This window comes from Vicia villosa, linkage group LG1 (assembly GCF_029867415.1).
Source record: "Vicia villosa cultivar HV-30 ecotype Madison, WI linkage group LG1, Vvil1.0, whole genome shotgun sequence".
In the NCBI taxonomy this organism is placed as follows: Eukaryota; Viridiplantae; Streptophyta; class Magnoliopsida; order Fabales; family Fabaceae; genus Vicia; species Vicia villosa.
In genome coordinates this window covers 119526375-119545258 of record NC_081180.1, presented here as the reverse complement: position 1 = coordinate 119545258, position 18884 = coordinate 119526375, and the positions used below count along the sequence as shown (strand labels likewise).

The following is an 18884-nucleotide window of genomic DNA, read 5'->3' as shown; positions in this document are numbered from 1 at the left end:
TCATAATTATTTTTACTATCAAGGATTTCGTAGGGCTTTGACTTGAATCATCTATAATTCTATATAGAAAGTCATCAGCTCATAAACTGAAATAACTTTTCCCAAGTAGACTCAGAATTGGTCCCCAAAAATCAGAAGATATTCAAAATTGCTAGTCAAGAACACAATCAAAATAAGTTGCTTATAAACAAAACACTGAAGTCTTTAATGATGATAAACACTAAAATAGTTCCACAAAGGTATCCAAATTACCAACTTGTTTTATTAAAAAAAACTACTTCAAAGATGCCTGCTGCCTGCCATCTGGAATTGCAAATAACACGATTGGTTTTGAAGGCCGGATGAAGGGTACATCACATCTGAAATACCCCTTCCTCTCCAGCTGCAATACCTCCCCACGCTGAAGATTTCGCATATTGGCATCTCCATAAGCTAGAGTCTCCTTTTTTGTACAGGGGTTAAGCACATCAACGAAATCCTCCCCTTCCTCAAGCTGCAAACAATGTGAACATAAAGTTAAACAGGAAAGCAGGCAGGTTTGATGTATTCAAAGTATGGGTAACAGATGAAATGAACACTGAACCAAGGGTATGCACTATTGGGTGATTTAAAAGAATGGGATCAAAATACAGTGTGAGCCTATAAGGGTACTCGGGTGCTATAAAACTTGTGTCGTGGCAGGTACAATGCACAAATGCATATGAACTCCTTATGATATAAAACAAATATCCACCTAGACAAAAGTGTCATTTTTCTCTCTCAACTTAAAGCCAAGGCTCATTGGTGGGTGGGATGATATGAATCTCTTATTTCTCTCTAAAATTGTTATTTGAACAGTCTGTATTACATGCTGTCTTGCTAAAATGGTTTGGAATTTTGACTATGAAAGTAAAATCAACAGAGAAATGTCTTTCATTTGACACTTTTTAAAAAACTAATATTTCAGGCTTCAGCTAAATATGAATAATGAGTAATTCTTCCATGATCACAATGTCCATAGATACAACCAATCAAAAGAAAGACATCAAAGCTGTGCAGAAGTTATTTTAGTATTTTTCAACTTTTGATTAGTTGTGTCAATAGAAACTGTATGGACACATGAATTGCTCAAGAAAAGATTCACATATCACATAATGCTTTATAATGACAGAGACCCACAGAGGAGAAAGACGTACCTTTTTCTTCGTAATTAGATAATCAAACTCCATCAATGTCAGGCTAACTAGTTCATCTATCTCAGGTAGCCAAGTGAGCTTCAATTTTGTGGTCTTCACAGATCCTTCAAGATGCAAAACACCACTCAGCCCCGTGACATTCCCATCTTGGTCCTTCTCTACTTCCTTTACTATGGCATTTCCCCAATCCATCAAGGTTACTTCCTCACCTGCTGATATGGACTCTGCGTCCGCATAGTCAAGCCATATCCTTTTAGTATATGTGGTAGCTTTACTTCCAGCAGCTTCATATTTCTTGTGCCTAGGAATGATGCGAACAAATGATTCTTCAGGACCATCAGTGAGGGTCAGCAATACACGTCTGTCCGCAATGACGGCAGTGTGTCTGGAACATACAGGGTCAATAATTTTCTTATTGATGGTCCAAAGCTTGTCCCACTCCATGAGATTGAGATTTTTTGATGCACCCTGTAAAAGGACAGAGAACAGTCATCAATATTTTAAGCAGCTGTTTTACCACAAGAAAGTACAAAGAAGAAAAACGTATGACAACTGAATGACATATTCTACTGTATTTCTTATTTGTTAGTGAGTGCATATTTTCTTTTAGATATATAAATGAAAAGAAAACCTTCTACGTACTTGTTCAACAATAAATTGGATTAGCGCTTCAATTTTCAAACCTCTGCGCACAATTCCTTGCACTGTAGGAAACCGGGGATCATCCCATGAATCAACTCTTCCATTTTGGACAAACCATAGAAGCTTTCGTTTGCTGAGAAGAGTGTAGACCATATTCAACCTGCTAAATTCGTAGATGAGAACTTTCTTAACTCCCATGTCCTCTTGAATCCGGTAATACTGAGCATTGCGATCATGATACTCACTTGACCGAAGGGCATGTGTGATACCTTCCTTAGAATCAACAAATGGACAAGCAAAATCATAAGTTGGATACACTTTATACTTAGATCCAATTCTATGATGAGGCATTGGATTGCAACGATAATAAACAGGATCACGAAGTGATTTGTTTGGGTCTTGCATATCCAACTTTCCACGGACACAACACTGCAAGCCCCTCTCTGATCCTGCAATCATTTCCTTCCATAATTTCAAATTCTCCTCTACACTATGGTTTCTGCATTTAGATTCTATGCCATCCATTCTCTCCTTTTGCATTTGTTCACGCGGAGTGTCATCAACATATGCTTTACCCTGGCTAATTAATTTTTCAGCCAATTCCATCAACTCAGGGAAGTAATCGGATGTATATGTAATTGTTTCATATTTGATACCCAATGTATCAATATCTTTCACCAAGTTGTCTACAAATTCATTACTTTCTTTAGCAGGATTGGTATCATCAAAACGAATAATAACCTGACCCTGATATCGCTCAGCAAAATATTTGTTCAACAGTGCTGCTTTTGAGTGTCCAATGTGAAGATAGCCACTGGGTTCAGGTGCAAATCGCAAGCGAACTTTTCCAACTTCAGCGTCTGGAAGATCTATCTCTGCTAAAGGTTTGCCTCCTCCCTTAATGTTATCAGATGCATCCCCATTCACATTCCTCACTTTATCCGTGATGACTGCGTTGTCTTTTGTCTTGGTTGCAGATGGCTCTCCCAATCCTTTTTTACCAACATATGTTGTCGTGACTTCGTTTAAGGCAGTACCGTGTTCTGTCACTATTGAATTGTACCATCGCGCAAGATTTTGGTATTTCTTTGACTTCCTCAAGCTTTCCCATCTCTTTCCAGCCCCTGAAAAGCGTAATAAAGATGGATATGAAAATGAACTACCAAGTTACATAGATCAAAGGATGATAAAGTTAATGGCTGTAAAGTTACTAAAGACCACAAAAATGGAAGACAGTAATTTTGATGCACAGACCACCACAGAAACATATAAAATGATAAGCCAAAACAATAGTATTTTTATGTTGAAACAATAGAGCAAAACGGATACAGCATGGTTGCTAGCTATACTCCTGATATGGCAACATACAATAAACCCTGTTTTGTCAGCAGGGACACAACTAGGAGGTAATCACAAAATGTAAACACTAAACTAATACCAGGGTTTCCTTTTCCATAGGTACGTTGTTTAAAAAAGACATAGCAGTATTGCATGTGAAGTTAAATAGACCTCATAAAATATCTTTACCTGCAAGACCTGCCCAGATAGCGAGATCTGCAATTGATAATGAATAACCAACTAAAAATGTACGCTTCTCCAAGTATTGATCAATATATTTGCATCCATTCTCAAAAGCAGGGCCTGATGAGAGTACAGGTGCATACTCTAACAATTCATCAATCTGAAAAGCCAAAGACACTGGAAATAAGGAAAAACAACTATAGAATGACAGAGCTAACAACCAGAAGCAAACAATAACTAACAAAACAAATATGAGTAAACCATCAATTTGGTCCTAAACAATAATTCCCTCTTATATTTTGTTTGGTGGTTAGGCCCAAGAGGGATGTTCACTGTGGGAGGTGTATCAAGAATTGATTCAGAAGCACAGGAGTCACATAACTTTTTTTTGGTACTGCTTTCGGTATCACTTGAGGTTCTTCGCAACCTTGAAAAGATAGATGCAGACTTTCCAACTAAAACTCCATTGTCAGATTTGATCCTCTGTCTAAGATTGTAATTTGCCACAAGGTTATCATCATACATGCAAGGATGCATCTTCTGAGCCAGCCAACTGAGTTTATCACAGTTTGATCCAAAATCCTTTTTCAAAATGGCAGCTTCTCGAAACAACAAAACCTTATTCCAGGCCTCTTCATTACTGTAGGACTTCTACTTTGACTTTTCACGCATTAAACCAACAACGGGATCACAAATATTCTTTGCAGTGCTAGTAACCCAAATTAGCATTTCTGACATAGACTCTCTATTCCTCTTCCGACCAAAGCTCTCTATTAACACTAGACGTATCCAATAATAAGATATCATCAATATCACACCTCTTGCTTCCATCTGACAATCCGGGCATATCGTTAACTACATAGGATACATCCACTGCTTTTACTTTATCCTCATCAAACTCTTCCATTATTTCCACAGCATCATTTTGTTTGCCCAACTTTCCGAGAATAATCTCATCCATCCTATTATCCTGCATACACACATCAACAACTCCTCCACTATTAACTTTCTTAAGGGCATTAGACTCAAGATTAACTTCCTCCCATCTATGTACTCATAAACCGTTTCGAGTTCAGCCGCATTCAATTCTGGGTTCACACCCTTTCACCCTATTAGTACTGCAAAACTTCCTCCTACATCCATACACACTCTTGAGTTCATCCTCTACATCTTCCTTGCCATAATCCTCCAGCAAAAACTCAGTTTACAACTCCATCAACCGCTCACCAAATTTAACTCTATCATCCACTAAATCACACTTTGGAAACTCACCATCAACTACATTCTTCAACGACATCTGTAGAGTATTCAAATACTTACTGTAAACAAGTTCAACAGATGAACCAACATTCACACCCAACCCATACTCTTCCCCAACCAAATCCCACAACCTGTTCTTACAAACAACATCATAACCACCTTTATCCTGCACCACCATGAACAGTTTATACAAATTCAAAGGTTGCTCACTTACCCAACATTTTCTAGATCTCTTTTATTCACACTGGATTGTTCATGTACCAAATTCGAGCGAGAGTAAGTAATAGTTTAAGGACCCAAATTAAGGTTTGCTCAAGAAACATTTAGAAGAAAACTAAAAACACCATTTTTAGACAACATCACTAACTCAATTGTCAACACAAACTTCAATCTTTCATTTCACTAAACCATATTATGTCACGCTATAATAAATCAGAAAAATCACCTGGCTAGTTTCAAATGCATTCTGGCCATAGAAATTGGGAAGGGTGGAAGTTCTTCCAACATAACGTAGAAGAACAAATGCTCCACGCAATTTCGACCTGTAACAATGAAGTGAATTGCAACTATTAGATCGTAGATATGACACTGCAATACACACAGGAACTGAATTGAAAATGAAAATGCATGTATATAAAATTCAGTAAATCAGTACCATTGACCTTGTGTTGCTAGTTGAAGCAATGAGAAATGAGGAAAAATTGCGAAGAAAATGGCAAAATGAGAGTGCAAACGTACCCGTTGGAGAAGAGAAATGTGGGGGCGGAGTCGGGAGGGAGGGAGGTATCGATGGATGGAGAAAATCCGGCGAGCTTGACGGCGGCGATGAGAGCTAACGGTGGCGTGGATGCGGCGAAGGAAAGGGTTTTGATGTCCATGTTGATGCGATCGCGAAGGCGGAGAGTGATGGCGGCGTCGCTAGGTTTTCTCCCAAACTGAAGCTCCAAATTCTAGCTTTTTCAATTTTGGGAGAATCGATTCTCGTAGTAACACTATTGCTTAAAACACTTATCTTTTCACTGCTATTAGGGAATATAGGAGAATGGGTTGAACATTACGCAGTGAAAAAAATAAAAGGAAACTAGTAAGAAACCCGTGCGACCGCACGGATTCTGGTGTGGGTTGCGCATTTATTTTAAATCCCCACTTGATACTATAATATGTTTATTATACAAAGATTAGTTTAGAAAACGATATTACAAGTAAATTAATCTTTATGGTGTAAATTTTTCAATAGTAAAAATCGATTAAAATAAAGGTCTGTCCCAAATAGGAGTTATGATATTATAATTAAAAATACATTTAGGGTGTATAATTGAAATTTAGGGTGTATAATTGAAGTATTTAAAATAAATAAAAATTGCGATAACAAAGTGAGTATTACCAATAAAAGAAAAAAACAACATAATAGTAAAGTTAATAAGTAACAAAGTGATATAATAAGTAAAGTTAATAAGTAACAAAGTTAATCTACAATATAAAGTAGTGGTAATCAACTAATATAATAAATAATATAAAGAATTAGATGTGAAAAAATAATTAAAAAAAAACGTTTGTCATAAGTTAATAAATAATATAAAGAAATAAATTTGTAAATAAAATAAAAGCTCAGTTATTATGGAATAAGAAACAATATAAAGAAATTAATGTGGAAGTAAAAGATATTAATGGGAAGGATTTTGGAAACCTAACGCTTATTAGTTGGAAACAGCGGCTTATTATTTGTAAAACGCTCTTGTTCAGATTAAAGGAATACCCTAATCTTTTTGTCTCCCTCAACCCTTTTTGAGAGCAAAATCGCAAGATGGCAGCGAAGCACAACCCAGATACGGTTAACACAAACAAAGCAAGGTATGTACTTCTTCAGTTGTTGTCAAGGCCATTCGATGCGTTGTTGTTATTTGAAAGATTTCTATTCCGATGATCGCCGTATACTAATTCTAATGCCGAAAAGTTACATTAACCGACGATTTGGCACTTTTTTTCTCTATTGCATGTGTATTTATATGCCCATGGTTTATCGGTCTGCTATATTAACTGAGTATTAGGAGTTAGATTTTCCGTTGCATGTGAATATACCAAAAGAAATAGAGCCGTGTTTATAGTTTATTGGTCTGTTTCATTAACAGACGATTTGTACTTTTATTTTCTTTTGCATGTGGATGTATATGGGCATTAGATTTGTGTTAAAATTATTATCGGTCATATATTCATGTAGCTATATTTTTGTTATGCAGAGATGAAGATTCTGTTGTTTCAACACAAAAGAATTTCAAACGGACACGCAGTTATGTTCTGAGAGAAATGCTGGAAGAGGTACGTCGTGTGAAAAAAGAAAGTATAGCTGCGATGGAAGAAATTGAAGGAACGAAGGTGAAAACAGAACCCGTGGTCGAGGAAGAAGAAGAAATTCCAGTAGTCCGTAGGAAAGGCAAAGGGAAACAACAGAATCCGACGTTTGCTACCGGGCATGTAAGTAGAAAGTATCATGCGTCTGTCTACCGTGCATCCTTCCAACCATGTCGTTCCCGAAGGTATTTTTTTGTTTTGTAACTCCTGTCAGCAACTCATTGCATTATAAGCAAACTATTGCATTAAGAAATAAATTTGTAAAATTTCTCAGTTAGATACTAAGCATGATGAATTTGATGGAATTTTGTTGTGGCAGAGATCAACATAATAAGGGGTTAGGAAAACAAAAGGGAAAGGCAGTAGCAGATCCAATGAGCGGTGTTGTCGGAAGCATGCGTCGTGAAGTCAAGGGAGAAGCTTGTATATCTGGAACGGCTGGCATTGGTGAACGGCGCCCCCGACACAAAAAGGATCAAAAATCAACAAACCCATCAAGGTAAGTGTATTGTTGATTATATTAGCCATCGTTGTCAAAGAATCTATTAGCCGATGCATTATTTGTTACAAAGTGTTCTACTTATTATTGTCATATTTGATATTGTATGGCTGTAGCAATGAAAAAATTGTTGGAGTTGGTGTGGAGAAGTCAGTATTGTCCAAGAGGGTGAATGGCAAAGTTGAATTTTTTCCCAGAAGTGTAAACCGTTCTAAGTCTGGAAGGTAGTATTTGGGTGTCATATGAATTAAGTGGTTTAGCTGTTCGATATGTTCACTACGACGGTGTTGTTACTGTTTTTCAATTTTTTATAAGCTGAATGTCTTGTGTTATATTGATGTAGGAAGTCGGCTCCAAAATCAGCGGGAATGAAAGAGCAAAGCTGGACCAGAGTTGTTGACAATCCCGTGAAGCTGCGCAACAATGTTCTCGTAAGTTACAGTGCTACATATATAATTATATTTAGCAATCATGCACAGTATGTAGTAATGTTAATTAGGTGTTTCCTATTCTGTTTCAGCATATTTCGAGAGCAGTTATTCGTGCATGCATATATGGTAACATTCCAAGAATAACGTTAGTCGATCGCGACAACAATGTTCCATATTACTGTGAGATGACAAAGAAGGAAAACACTGTGGACAGGTATATATTTGGTGGATGGTCGGACTTCTGCAAAGACCGCAACCTTCAGAAAGGTGACACCTTAAGGTTTTGCATAAGATATCCTCCGGTGGTCGAGATCTCTGTGGCCGTCCAACGTGGAAAAGCATAGTTTATATATTGGTTATTGCAAATGATGATCTAGCAGCGTAGTTTAATATGTTTTGGACAAATGTGGTTATGTTTTGTTACTTTAGTTATTTTGGGCAAGCCTTGGATGTTTAAAACTCTGTGTATTTATTGTATTGACTGCAAGATTCTGCGACAAGTATTCTGTCAATATTGGAACCAAAGTTAATGTTATGTGTAGTCTCACTTATTTTGCAAGTATAAGATGGTTGTTGTAATTTCTTGTATGCTTTTTCGTAAAATATGTAAATATGCCAATGTTAGTTTCCTGCAGGTTTGATTAGGGTTATTTTATTGGTACCGTAATTGATCCGTTATCACAAGCAGAGTAGCAGCGGTGTGTATACTCAGAAGATAGATTATGTCTATACCACCTTTTATGAAAGGTGTTATATTCTAAAATGGTTTATATGTTTATGCATTGTTACTCTAAAAGTTAAAAACTCTTTTTGATATTATTATTCAAATGAGAAATATAAGTATATATTTTGGACAGATCCACATGGAAAGGGAAAAAAATACAAGTATATATTTTGGATAAAAAATTAATATAACTGAAACTTTATAGACTAAGAAGATAAGTATCAAGTGCGCGTCACATGTGGTATTGGGAAGTGGCATAGTTTTGTGTGGCACCAATAGTGTTTGCATGTGGTGAGGAATATATTCCTTTTCATTTTCGCATAAAAGTACACTGCACATGTGACTATTAGGGACATATTCTTGTAGTTTGGATGCATAAGGACAAAACCCCTTCAGCCAAGCATGCTTACTTTATGGTAAGGGATGAAAGCATCATGTGATGCTGCAGTGAATTTCTATAATAAATACTCATCCCCAATGTATGCACACAAACAAACTGAATGCTCATAGAAGCGTTGTTCATCACCTCTGCCTCTGCATCATTTAAAAAGTTGAATTTTCAATCTACAAATAATTAAAAATGGATCTATGCGGCATTCTCAAGCATTCAGAAATGATAGATTATTTTCTAATCGCAAAGATCTCGACACAGGTTCAGTTTGTTTTTTGATCTCATTGTTTTGTTTTTAAATTTGTAAAATATATGCATATGTATTATTGACATTAACAAAGTATATGGAAGTATTATGCCTCATCCAACATTGTGTAAATTTGATATTTGCAGTCCTACCCCGAAATTCAACCATTATTTGTGAAAAGCTACGGTCGCCAACTTGGCAAGAATTGGATCATAATGAATAATCAGGGGGTACACCATGATCTGATCTACAACCAAATTGAAATGCATCCGCTCATTTTAAGTGGATGGCCTTGTATGGAATCGTATTATAGTCTGCCTCCGGATGTAGTTTTGACGGTTGGAAATTATGGTAACAACAACTACTCCATTTTATCAATTAGTGAGGTGTTAAGACCCCAAGATTTACCGCGTTTTCATAGCAGAAACGTGTTCTACAAAGAGATATACTTTTTCGATGTAGATCTGCTTCCTTTCAGCGTTGACCTGCCAAAATTAGTTGAGTTGCTTCGTATCCATTTATTTCAAATTGAACTGTTGAGCAATGTTGAAACAATCACTTATTTCCACTTTTTTTCGTAGAAATTGCAGGAGGATTTTGCGACCGTCCTCAGAGACAATGGATATGAAGACATTGTGTTATGCGGTGACAACGGGAAGAATAAATTCACGTCTCCCTTAAACATTGAAGATCCTCGCCGCACAAAGTTAGGATACGGATGGGACGAATTCTGCAGGTCCAACAACTTCAAATGCGGAGATAGGATTCGATTTAGGTTAGATATTACTTCCTTGGATAAAACATGTTATGTGTATTTACTTGCATGAGTGTAATAAATAGTAAACATGTTATGCTACCTTTTGATACTTGTTTACTGGATATTTAACCTATGCTGTTATATATTTATGTTTGCTATCTACCACAAGTCTTTATGATAAGGTAATTGGATAAGGGAAATTGGATTACTATTTAATATATTGAAAACCATAATATATTGAGCAAACCAGTTACAGTAGCTAAGTAGTGTATTTCCCTTACAATCTACACAAAATTATAGCTGTAACATATTAGAGTGTATATAGTCTTAAAAATTAAATAAACTCCTGTTGTCCCTTGTTTCCAGTGTAATCCTGTTGCATATTTGGACAGCCACAGTTTTCCCATCGATGGAATATTTTTACTTTCACAGTACTGATGCAAACATAAATCCTCCACAATTAGGCTCAAAATTGATATAACCAAAAATATAAAACAAAAGTTAAAGCAATCATTTGAATTACCTTATACATATCCCATTTATATATTGTTGAAGATCTCTTTATACACAACATTTGCAGTAGTAGACTTCAACCTGTCATTTTTGTCATATACCAGGATTTTTATTCCTTGCTTGGTTGTGACCCTTGACAGTGCCACATATATTTGGCCATGAGTGAAGACGTCTCGTGGCAAAAAAAGTCCTACTTTATCCAGAGACTGTCCTTGAGATTTATTGATCGTCATTGCATATGAGACAATTATTGGAAATTGACGCCGTTTGAGTTTGAAGGGCCAAAGGGATTGTGAGGGAGACATATCCATTCGAGGGATGTAGACCAAGTTTCCACAACACTTTCCCGCCATTATTTTCGCCTCGATGACATGGTTTGCCATCTTAGTTATCATTACCCTAGTGCCGTTACACAAACCCTCCGACTGATCTATGTTACGCATAAGCATAACAGGTGTTCCTACCTTCAACCTAATGAGATGGTTAGGCAACCCTGAAGTAGTCAAGGAACTGGGAAACTCCGGTGTGAGTATATCGACTACATTGGTGTCATGAATTTCGGACCTATCGACGGAATTTGAGCTGTAGTAATCCTTGGTTTCCCCTAAAGATGATTGGAAGCAGATTGTTAGTGACTGACATAAATGAAAAATAGAATTAGAAGGCATAGGAATTTGTTTAACCACCTGGCATCAGATCAAGGACGTGATTGTTGATTTGATCGACAACTTCCAATGTAGAAGCAAGTATTGCCTTACTTTTGAGGTAGTCGCTAGAGTGGTAATTTTCGATAAAATCAGGATAAGTACTATTAACGATGGCAACAATTGGGTCCGTGTAATCCGTGATCAATAGTTCTGGTGGTAGTTGAATGTCGGCAAATCCATCATTTGGCTCAGAAAGTTTGCCTTCACCAATCTGCAACAGCCACTTTGAGAACTCTGCAATTTCTTTTTTTTTTCAGCTTCATCTGGGCCAGATTGCAGTCGCATGTTATGCGTTAAAGTTAACACTTCAACTGACCGCCAAATGTAAGAGGCATTTATGGCAGAATGTACAATATCCGAACGACTCCCTCTGGGTACAACGGGCGAAATCTGTCTAAAATCACCACCAAAAACAACGACCTTTCCGCCAAAGATATCCTTTGAATTACCGTATGTAGACATCACGTCCTTCAAAGTTCTATCGAGTGCTTCAAAAGCATGTTTGTGTGCCATCGGTGCTTCATCCCATATAATAAGCTTTGTCTGCCGTAGAAGGTCTGCAACGTCATCATTATATTCAGTAAATCAGTACCATTGACCTTGTGTTGCTAGTTGAAGCAATGAGAAATGAGGAAAAATTGTGAAGAAAATGGCAAAATGAGAGTGGAAACGTACCCGTTGGAGAAGAGAAATATGGGGGCGGAGTCAGGAGGGAGGGAGGTATCGATGGATGGAGAAAATCCGGCGAGCTTGACGGCGGCGATGAGAGCTAACGGTGGCGTGGATGCGGCGAAGGAAAGGGTTTTGATGTCCATGTTGATGCGATCGCGAAGGCGGAGAGTGATGGCGGCGTCGCTAGGTTTTCTCCCAAACTGAAGCTCCAAATTCTAGCTTTTTCAATTTTGGGAGAATCGATTCTCGTAGTAACACTATTGCTTAAAACACTTATCTTTTCACTGCTATTAGGGAATATAGGAGAATGGGTTGAACATTACGCAGTGAAAAAAATAAAAGGAAACTAGTAACAAACCCGTGCGACCGCACGGGTTCTGGTGTGGGTTGCGCATTTATTTTAAATCCCCACTTGATACTATAATATGTTTATTATACAAAGATTAGTTTAGAAAACGATATTACAAGTAAATTAATCTTTATGGTGTAAATTTTTCAATAGTAAAAATCGATTAAAATAAAGGTCTGTCCCAAATAGGAGTTATGATATTATAATTAAAAATACATTTAGGGTGTATAATTGAAATTTAGGGTGTATAATTGAAGTATTTAAAATAAATAAAAATTGCGATAACAAAGTGAGTATTACCAATAAAAGAAAAAAACAACATAATAGTAAAGTTAATAAGTAACAAAGTGATATAATAAGTAAAGTTAATAAGTAACAAAGTTAATCTACAATATAAAGTAGTGGTAATCAACTAATATAATAAATAATATAAAGAATTAGATGTGAAAAAATAATTAAAAAAAACGTTTGTCATAGGTTAATAAATAATATAAAGAAATAAATTTGTAAATAAAATAAAAGCTCAGTTATTATGGAATAAGAAACAATATAAAGAAATTAATGTGGAAGTAAAAGATATTAATGGGAAGGATTTTGGAAACCTAATGCTTATTAGTTGGAAACAACAGCTTATTATTTGTAAAACGCTCTTGTTCAGATTAAAGGAATACCCTAATCTTTTTGTCTCCCTCAACCCTTTTTGAGAGCAAAATCGCAAGATGGCAGCGAAGCACAACCCAGATACGGTTAACACAAACAAAGCAAGGTATGTACTTCTTCAGTTGTTGTCAAGGCCAGTCGATGCGTTGTTGTTATTTGAAAGATTTCTATTCCGATGATCGCCGTATACTAATTCTAATGCCGAAAAGTTACATTAACCGACGATTTGGCACTTTTTTTCTCTATTGCATGTGTATTTATATGCCCATGGTTTATCGGTCTGCTATATTAACTGAGTATTTGGAGTTAGATTTTCCGTTGCATGTGAATATACCAAAAGAAATAGAGCCGTGTTTATAGTTTATTGGTCTGTTTCATTAACAGACGATTTGTACTTTTATTTTCTTTTGCATGTGGATGTATATGGGCATTAGATTTGTGTTAAAATTATTATCGGTCATATATTCATGTAGCTATATTTTTGTTATGCAGAGATGAAGATTCTGTTGTTTCAACACAAAAGAATTTCAAACGGACACGCAGTTATGTTCTGAGAGAAATGCTGGAAGAGGTACGTCGTGTGAAAAAAGAAAGTATAGCTGCGATGGAAGAAATTGAAGGAACGAAGGTGAAAACAGAACCCGTGGTCGAGGAAGAAGAAGAAATTCCAGTAGTCCGTAGGAAAGGCAAAGGGAAACAACAGAATCCGACGTTTGCTACCGGGCATGTAAGTAGAAAGTATCATGCGTCTGTCTACCGTGCATCCTTCCAACCATGTCGTTCCCGAAGGTATTTTTTTTTGTTTTGTAACTCCTGTCAGCAACTCATTGCATTATAAGCAAACTATTGCATTAAGAAATAAATTTGTAAAATTTCTCAGTTAGATACTAAGCATGATGAATTTGATGGAATTTTGTTGTGGCAGAGATCAACATAATAAGGGGTTAGGAAAACAAAAGGGAAAGGCAGTAGCAGATCCAATGAGCGGTGTTGTCGGAAGCATGCGTCGTGAAGTCAAGGGAGAAGCTTGTATATCTGGAACGGATGGCATTGGTGAACGGCGCCCCCGACACAAAAAGGATCAAAAATCAACAAACCCATCAAGGTAAGTGTATTGTTGATTATATTAGCCATCGTTGTCAAAGAATCTATTAGCCGATGCATTATTTGTTACAAAGTGTTCTACTTATTATTGTCATATTTGATATTGTATGGCTGTAGCAATGAAAAAATTGTTGGAGTTGGTGTGGAGAAGTCAGTATTGTCCAAGAGGGTGAATGGCAAAGTTGAATTTTTTCCCAGAAGTGTAAACCGTTCTAAGTCTGGAAGGTAGTATTTGGGTGTCATATGAATTAAGTGGTTTAGCTGTTCGATATGTTCACTACGACGGTGTCGTTACTGTTTTTCAATTTTTTATAAGCTGAATGTCTTGTGTTATATTGATGTAGGAAGTCGGCTCCAAAATCAGCGGGAATGAAAGAGCAAAGCTGGACCAGAGTTGTTGACAATCCCGTGAAGCTGCGCAACAATGTTCTCGTAAGTTACAGTGCTACATATATAATTATATTTAGCAATCATGCACAGTATGTAGTAATGTTAATTAGGTGTTTCCTGTTCTGTTTCAGCATATTCCGAAAGCTGTTATTCGTGCATGCATATATGGTAACATTCCAAGAATAACGTTAGTCGATCGCGACAACAATGTTCCATATTACTGTGAGATGACAAAGAAGGAAAACATTGTGGACAGGTATATATTTGGTGGATGGTTGGACTTCTGCAAAGACCGCAACCTTCAGAAAGGTGACACCTTAAGGTTTTGCATAAGATATCCTCCGGTGGTCGAGATCTCTGTGGCCGTCCAACGTGGAAAAGCATAGTTTATATATTGGTTATTGCAAATGATGATCTAGCAGCATAGTTTAATATGTTTTGGACAAATGTGGTTATGTTTTGTTACTTTAGTTATTTTGGGCAAGCCTTGGATGTTTAAAACTCTGTGTATTTATTGTATTGACTGCAAGATTCTGCGACAAGTATTCTGTCAATATTGGAACCAAAGTTAATGTTATGTGTAGTCTCACTTATTTTGCAAGTATAAGATGGTTGTTGTAATTTCTTGTATGTTTTTTCGTAAAATATGTAAATATGCCAATGTTAGTTTCCTGCAGGTTTGATTAGGGTTATTTTATTGGTACCGTAATTGATCCGTTATCACAAGCAGAGTAGCAGCGGTGTGTATACTCAGAAGATAGATTATGTCTATACCACCTTTTATGAAAGGTGTTATATTCTAAAATGGTTTATATGTTTATGCATTGTTACTCTAAAAGTTAAAAACTCTTTTTGATATTATTATTCAAATGAGAAATATAAGTATATATTTTGGACAGATCCACATGGAAAGGGAAAAAAATACAAGTATATATTTTGGATAAAAAATTAATATAACTGAAACTTTATAGACTAAGAAGATAAGTATCAAGTGCGCGTCACATGTGGTATTGGGAAGTGGCATAGTTTTGTGTGGCACCAATAGTGTTTGCATGTGGTGAGGAATATATTCCTTTTCATTTTCGCATAAAAGTACACTGCACATGTGACTATTAGGGACATATTCTTGTAGTTTGGATGCATAAGGACAAAACCCCTTCAGCCAAGCATGCTTACTTTATGGTAAGGGATGAAAGCATCATGTGATGCTGCAGTGAATTTCTATAATAAATACTCATCCCCAATGTATGCACACAAACAAACTGAATGCTCATAGAAGCGTTGTTCATCACCTCTGCCTCTGCATCATTTAAAAAGTTGAATTTTCAATCTACAAATAATTAAAAATGGATCTATGCGGCATTCTCAAGCATTCAGAAATGATAGATTATTTTCTAATCGCAAAGATCTCGACACAGGTTCAGTTTGTTTTTTGATCTCATTGTTTTGTTTTTAAATTTGTAAAATATATGCATATGTATTATTGACATTAACAAAGTATATGGAAGTATTATGCCTCATCCAACATTGTGTAAATTTGATATTTGCAGTCCTACCCCGAAATTCAACCATTATTTGTGAAAAGCTACGGTCGCCAACTTGGCAAGAATTGGATCATAATGAATAATCAGGGGGTACACCATGATCTGATCTACAACCAAATTGAAATGCATCCGCTCATTTTAAGTGGATGGCCTTGTATGGAATCGTATTATAGTCTGCCTCCGGATGTAGTTTTGACGGTTGGAAATTATGGTAACAACAACTACTCCATTTTATCAATTAGTGAGGTGTTAAGACCCCAAGATTTACCGCGTTTTCATAGCAGAAACGTGTTCTACAAAGAGATATACTTTTTCGATGTAGATCTGCTTCCTTTCAGCGTTGACCTGCCAAAATTAGTTGAGTTGCTTCGTATCCATTTATTTCAAATTGAACTGTTGAGCAATGTTGAAACAATCACTTATTTCCACTTTTTTTCGTAGAAATTGCAGGAGGATTTTGCGACCGTCCTCAGAGACAATGGATATGAAGACATTGTGTTATGCGGTGACAACGGGAAGAATAAATTCATGTCTCCCTTAAACATTGAAGATCCTCGCCGCACAAAGTTAGGATACGGATGGGACGAATTCTGCAGGTCCAACAACTTCAAATGCGGAGATAGGATTCGATTTAGGTTAGATATTACTTCCTTGGATAAAACATGTTATGTGTATTTACTTGCATGAGTGTAATAAATAGTAAACATGTTATGCTACCTTTTGATACTTGTTTACTGGATATTTAACCTATGCTGTTATATATTTATGTTTGCTATCTACCACAAGTCTTTATGATAAGGTAATTGGATAAGGGAAATTGGATTACTATTTAATATATTGAAAACCATAATATATTGAGCAAACCAGTTACAGTAGCTAAGTAGTGTATTTCCCTTACAATCTACACAAAATTATAGCTGTAACATATTAGAGTGTATATAGTCTTAAAAATTAAATAAACTCCTGTTGTCCCTTGTTTCCAGTGTAATCCTGTTGCATATTTGGACAGCCACAGTTTTCCCATCGATGGAATATTTTTACTTTCACAGTACTGATGCAAACATAAATCCTCCACAATTAGGCTCAAAATTGATATAAACAAAAATATAAAACAAAAGTTAAAGCAATCATTTGAATTACCTTATACATATCCCATTTATATATTGTTGAAGATCTCTTTATACACAACATTTGCAGTAGTAGACTTCAACCTGTCATTTTTGTCATATACCAGGATTTTTATTCCTTGCTTGGTTGTGACCCTTGACAGTGCCACATATATTTGGCCATGAGTGAAGACGTCTCGTGGCAAAAAAAGTCCTACTTTATCCAGAGACTGTCCTTGAGATTTATTGATCGTCATTGCATATGAGACAATTATTGGAAATTGACGCCGTTTGAGTTTGAAGGGCCAAGGGGATTGTGAGGGAGACATATCCATTCGAGGGATGTAGACCAAGTTTCCACAACACTTTCCCGCCATTATTTTCGCCTCGATGACATGGTTTGCTATCTTAGTTATCATTACCCTAGTGCCATTACACAAACCCTCCGACTGATCTATGTTACGCATAAGCATAACAGGTGTTCCTACCTTCAACCTAATGAGATGGTTAGGCAACCCTGAAGTAGTCAAGGAACTGAGAAACTCCGGTGTGAGTATATCGACTACATTGGTGTCATGAATTTCGGACCTATCGACAGAATTTGAGCTGTAGTAATCCTTGGTTTCCCCTAAAGATGATTGGAAGCAGATTGTTAGTGACTGACATAAATGAAAAATAGAATTAGAAGGCATAGGAATTTGTTTAACCACCTGGCATCAGATCAAGGACGTGATTGTTGATTTGATCGACAACTTCCAATGTAGAAGCAAGTATTGCCTTACTTTTGAGGTAGTCGTTAGATTGGTAATTTTCGATAAAATTAGGATAAGTACTATTAACGATGGCAACAATTGGGTCTGTGTAATCCGTGATCAATAGTTCTGGTGGTAGTTGAATGTCGGCAAATCCATCATTTGGCTCAGAAAGTTTGCCTTCACCAATCTGCAACATCCACTTTGAGAACTCTGCAATTTCTTTTTTTTTCAGCTTCATCTGGGCCAGATTGCAGTCGCATGTTATGCGTTAAAGTTAACACTTCAACTGACCGCCAAATGTAAGAGGCATTTATGGCAGAATGTACAATATCCGAACGACTCCCTCTGGGTACAACGGGCAAAATCTGTCTAAAATCACCACCAAAAACAACGACCTTTCCGCCAAAGATATCCTTTGAATTACCGTATGTAGACATCACGTCCTTCAAAGTTCTATCGAGTGCTTCAAAAGCATGTTTGTGTGCCATCGGTGCTTCATCCCATATAATAAGCTTTGTCTGCCGTAGAAGGTCTGCAACGTCATCATTATATTCAGTAAATCAGTACCATTGACCTTGTGTTGCTAGTTGAAGCAATGAGAAATGAGGAAAAATTGTGAAGAAAATGGCAAAATGAGAGTGGAAACGTACCCGTTGGAGAAGAGAAATGTGGGGGCGGAGTCAGGAGGGAGGGAGGTATCGATGGATGGAGAAAATCCGGCGAGCTTGACGGCGGCGATGAGAGCTAACGGTGGCGTGGATGCGGCGAAGGAAAGGGTTTTGATGTCCATGTTGATGCGATCGCGAAGGTGGAGAGTGATGGCGGCGTCGCTAGGTTTTCTCCCAAACTGAAGCTCCAAATTCTAGCTTTTTCAATTTTGGGAGAATCGATTCTCGTAGTAACACTATTGCTTAAAACACTTATCTTTTCACTGCTATTAGGGAATATAGGAGAATGGGTTGAACATTACGCAGTGAAAAAAATAAAAGGAAACTAGTAACAAACCCGTGCGACCGCACGGGTTCTGGTGTGGGTTGCGCATTTATTTTAAATCCCCACTTGATACTATAATATGTTTATTATACAAA

The 18884-nt window shown here is 36.8% G+C and overlaps 1 protein-coding gene across 2 annotated transcripts; it reads right to left on the bottom strand.

Moving 5' to 3' along the window:
• Positions 1-141: 141 nt before the first annotated feature.
• On the bottom strand, positions 142-18657 carry LOC131644004 (glutamate--tRNA ligase, cytoplasmic-like). Of its 2 annotated transcripts, none has more exons than XM_058914378.1 (6): positions 18447-18657; positions 5044-5140; positions 3345-3498; positions 1818-2941; positions 1176-1643; positions 142-493 (listed from the first exon to the last, which is right to left on the bottom strand). In XM_058914378.1, the coding sequence occupies exons 1-6, from the start codon at positions 18584-18586 to the stop codon at positions 275-277; spliced, it is 2202 nt and encodes a 733-aa protein (XP_058770361.1). In that variant the 5' UTR covers positions 18587-18657; the 3' UTR covers positions 142-274. The 2 variants fall into 2 exon arrangements, with proteins under 2 accessions (XP_058770361.1, XP_058770360.1); XM_058914377.1 differs by lacking the exon at positions 18447-18657 and adding an exon at positions 5337-5620.
• Between the last annotated feature and the right edge of the window lie 227 nt (positions 18658-18884).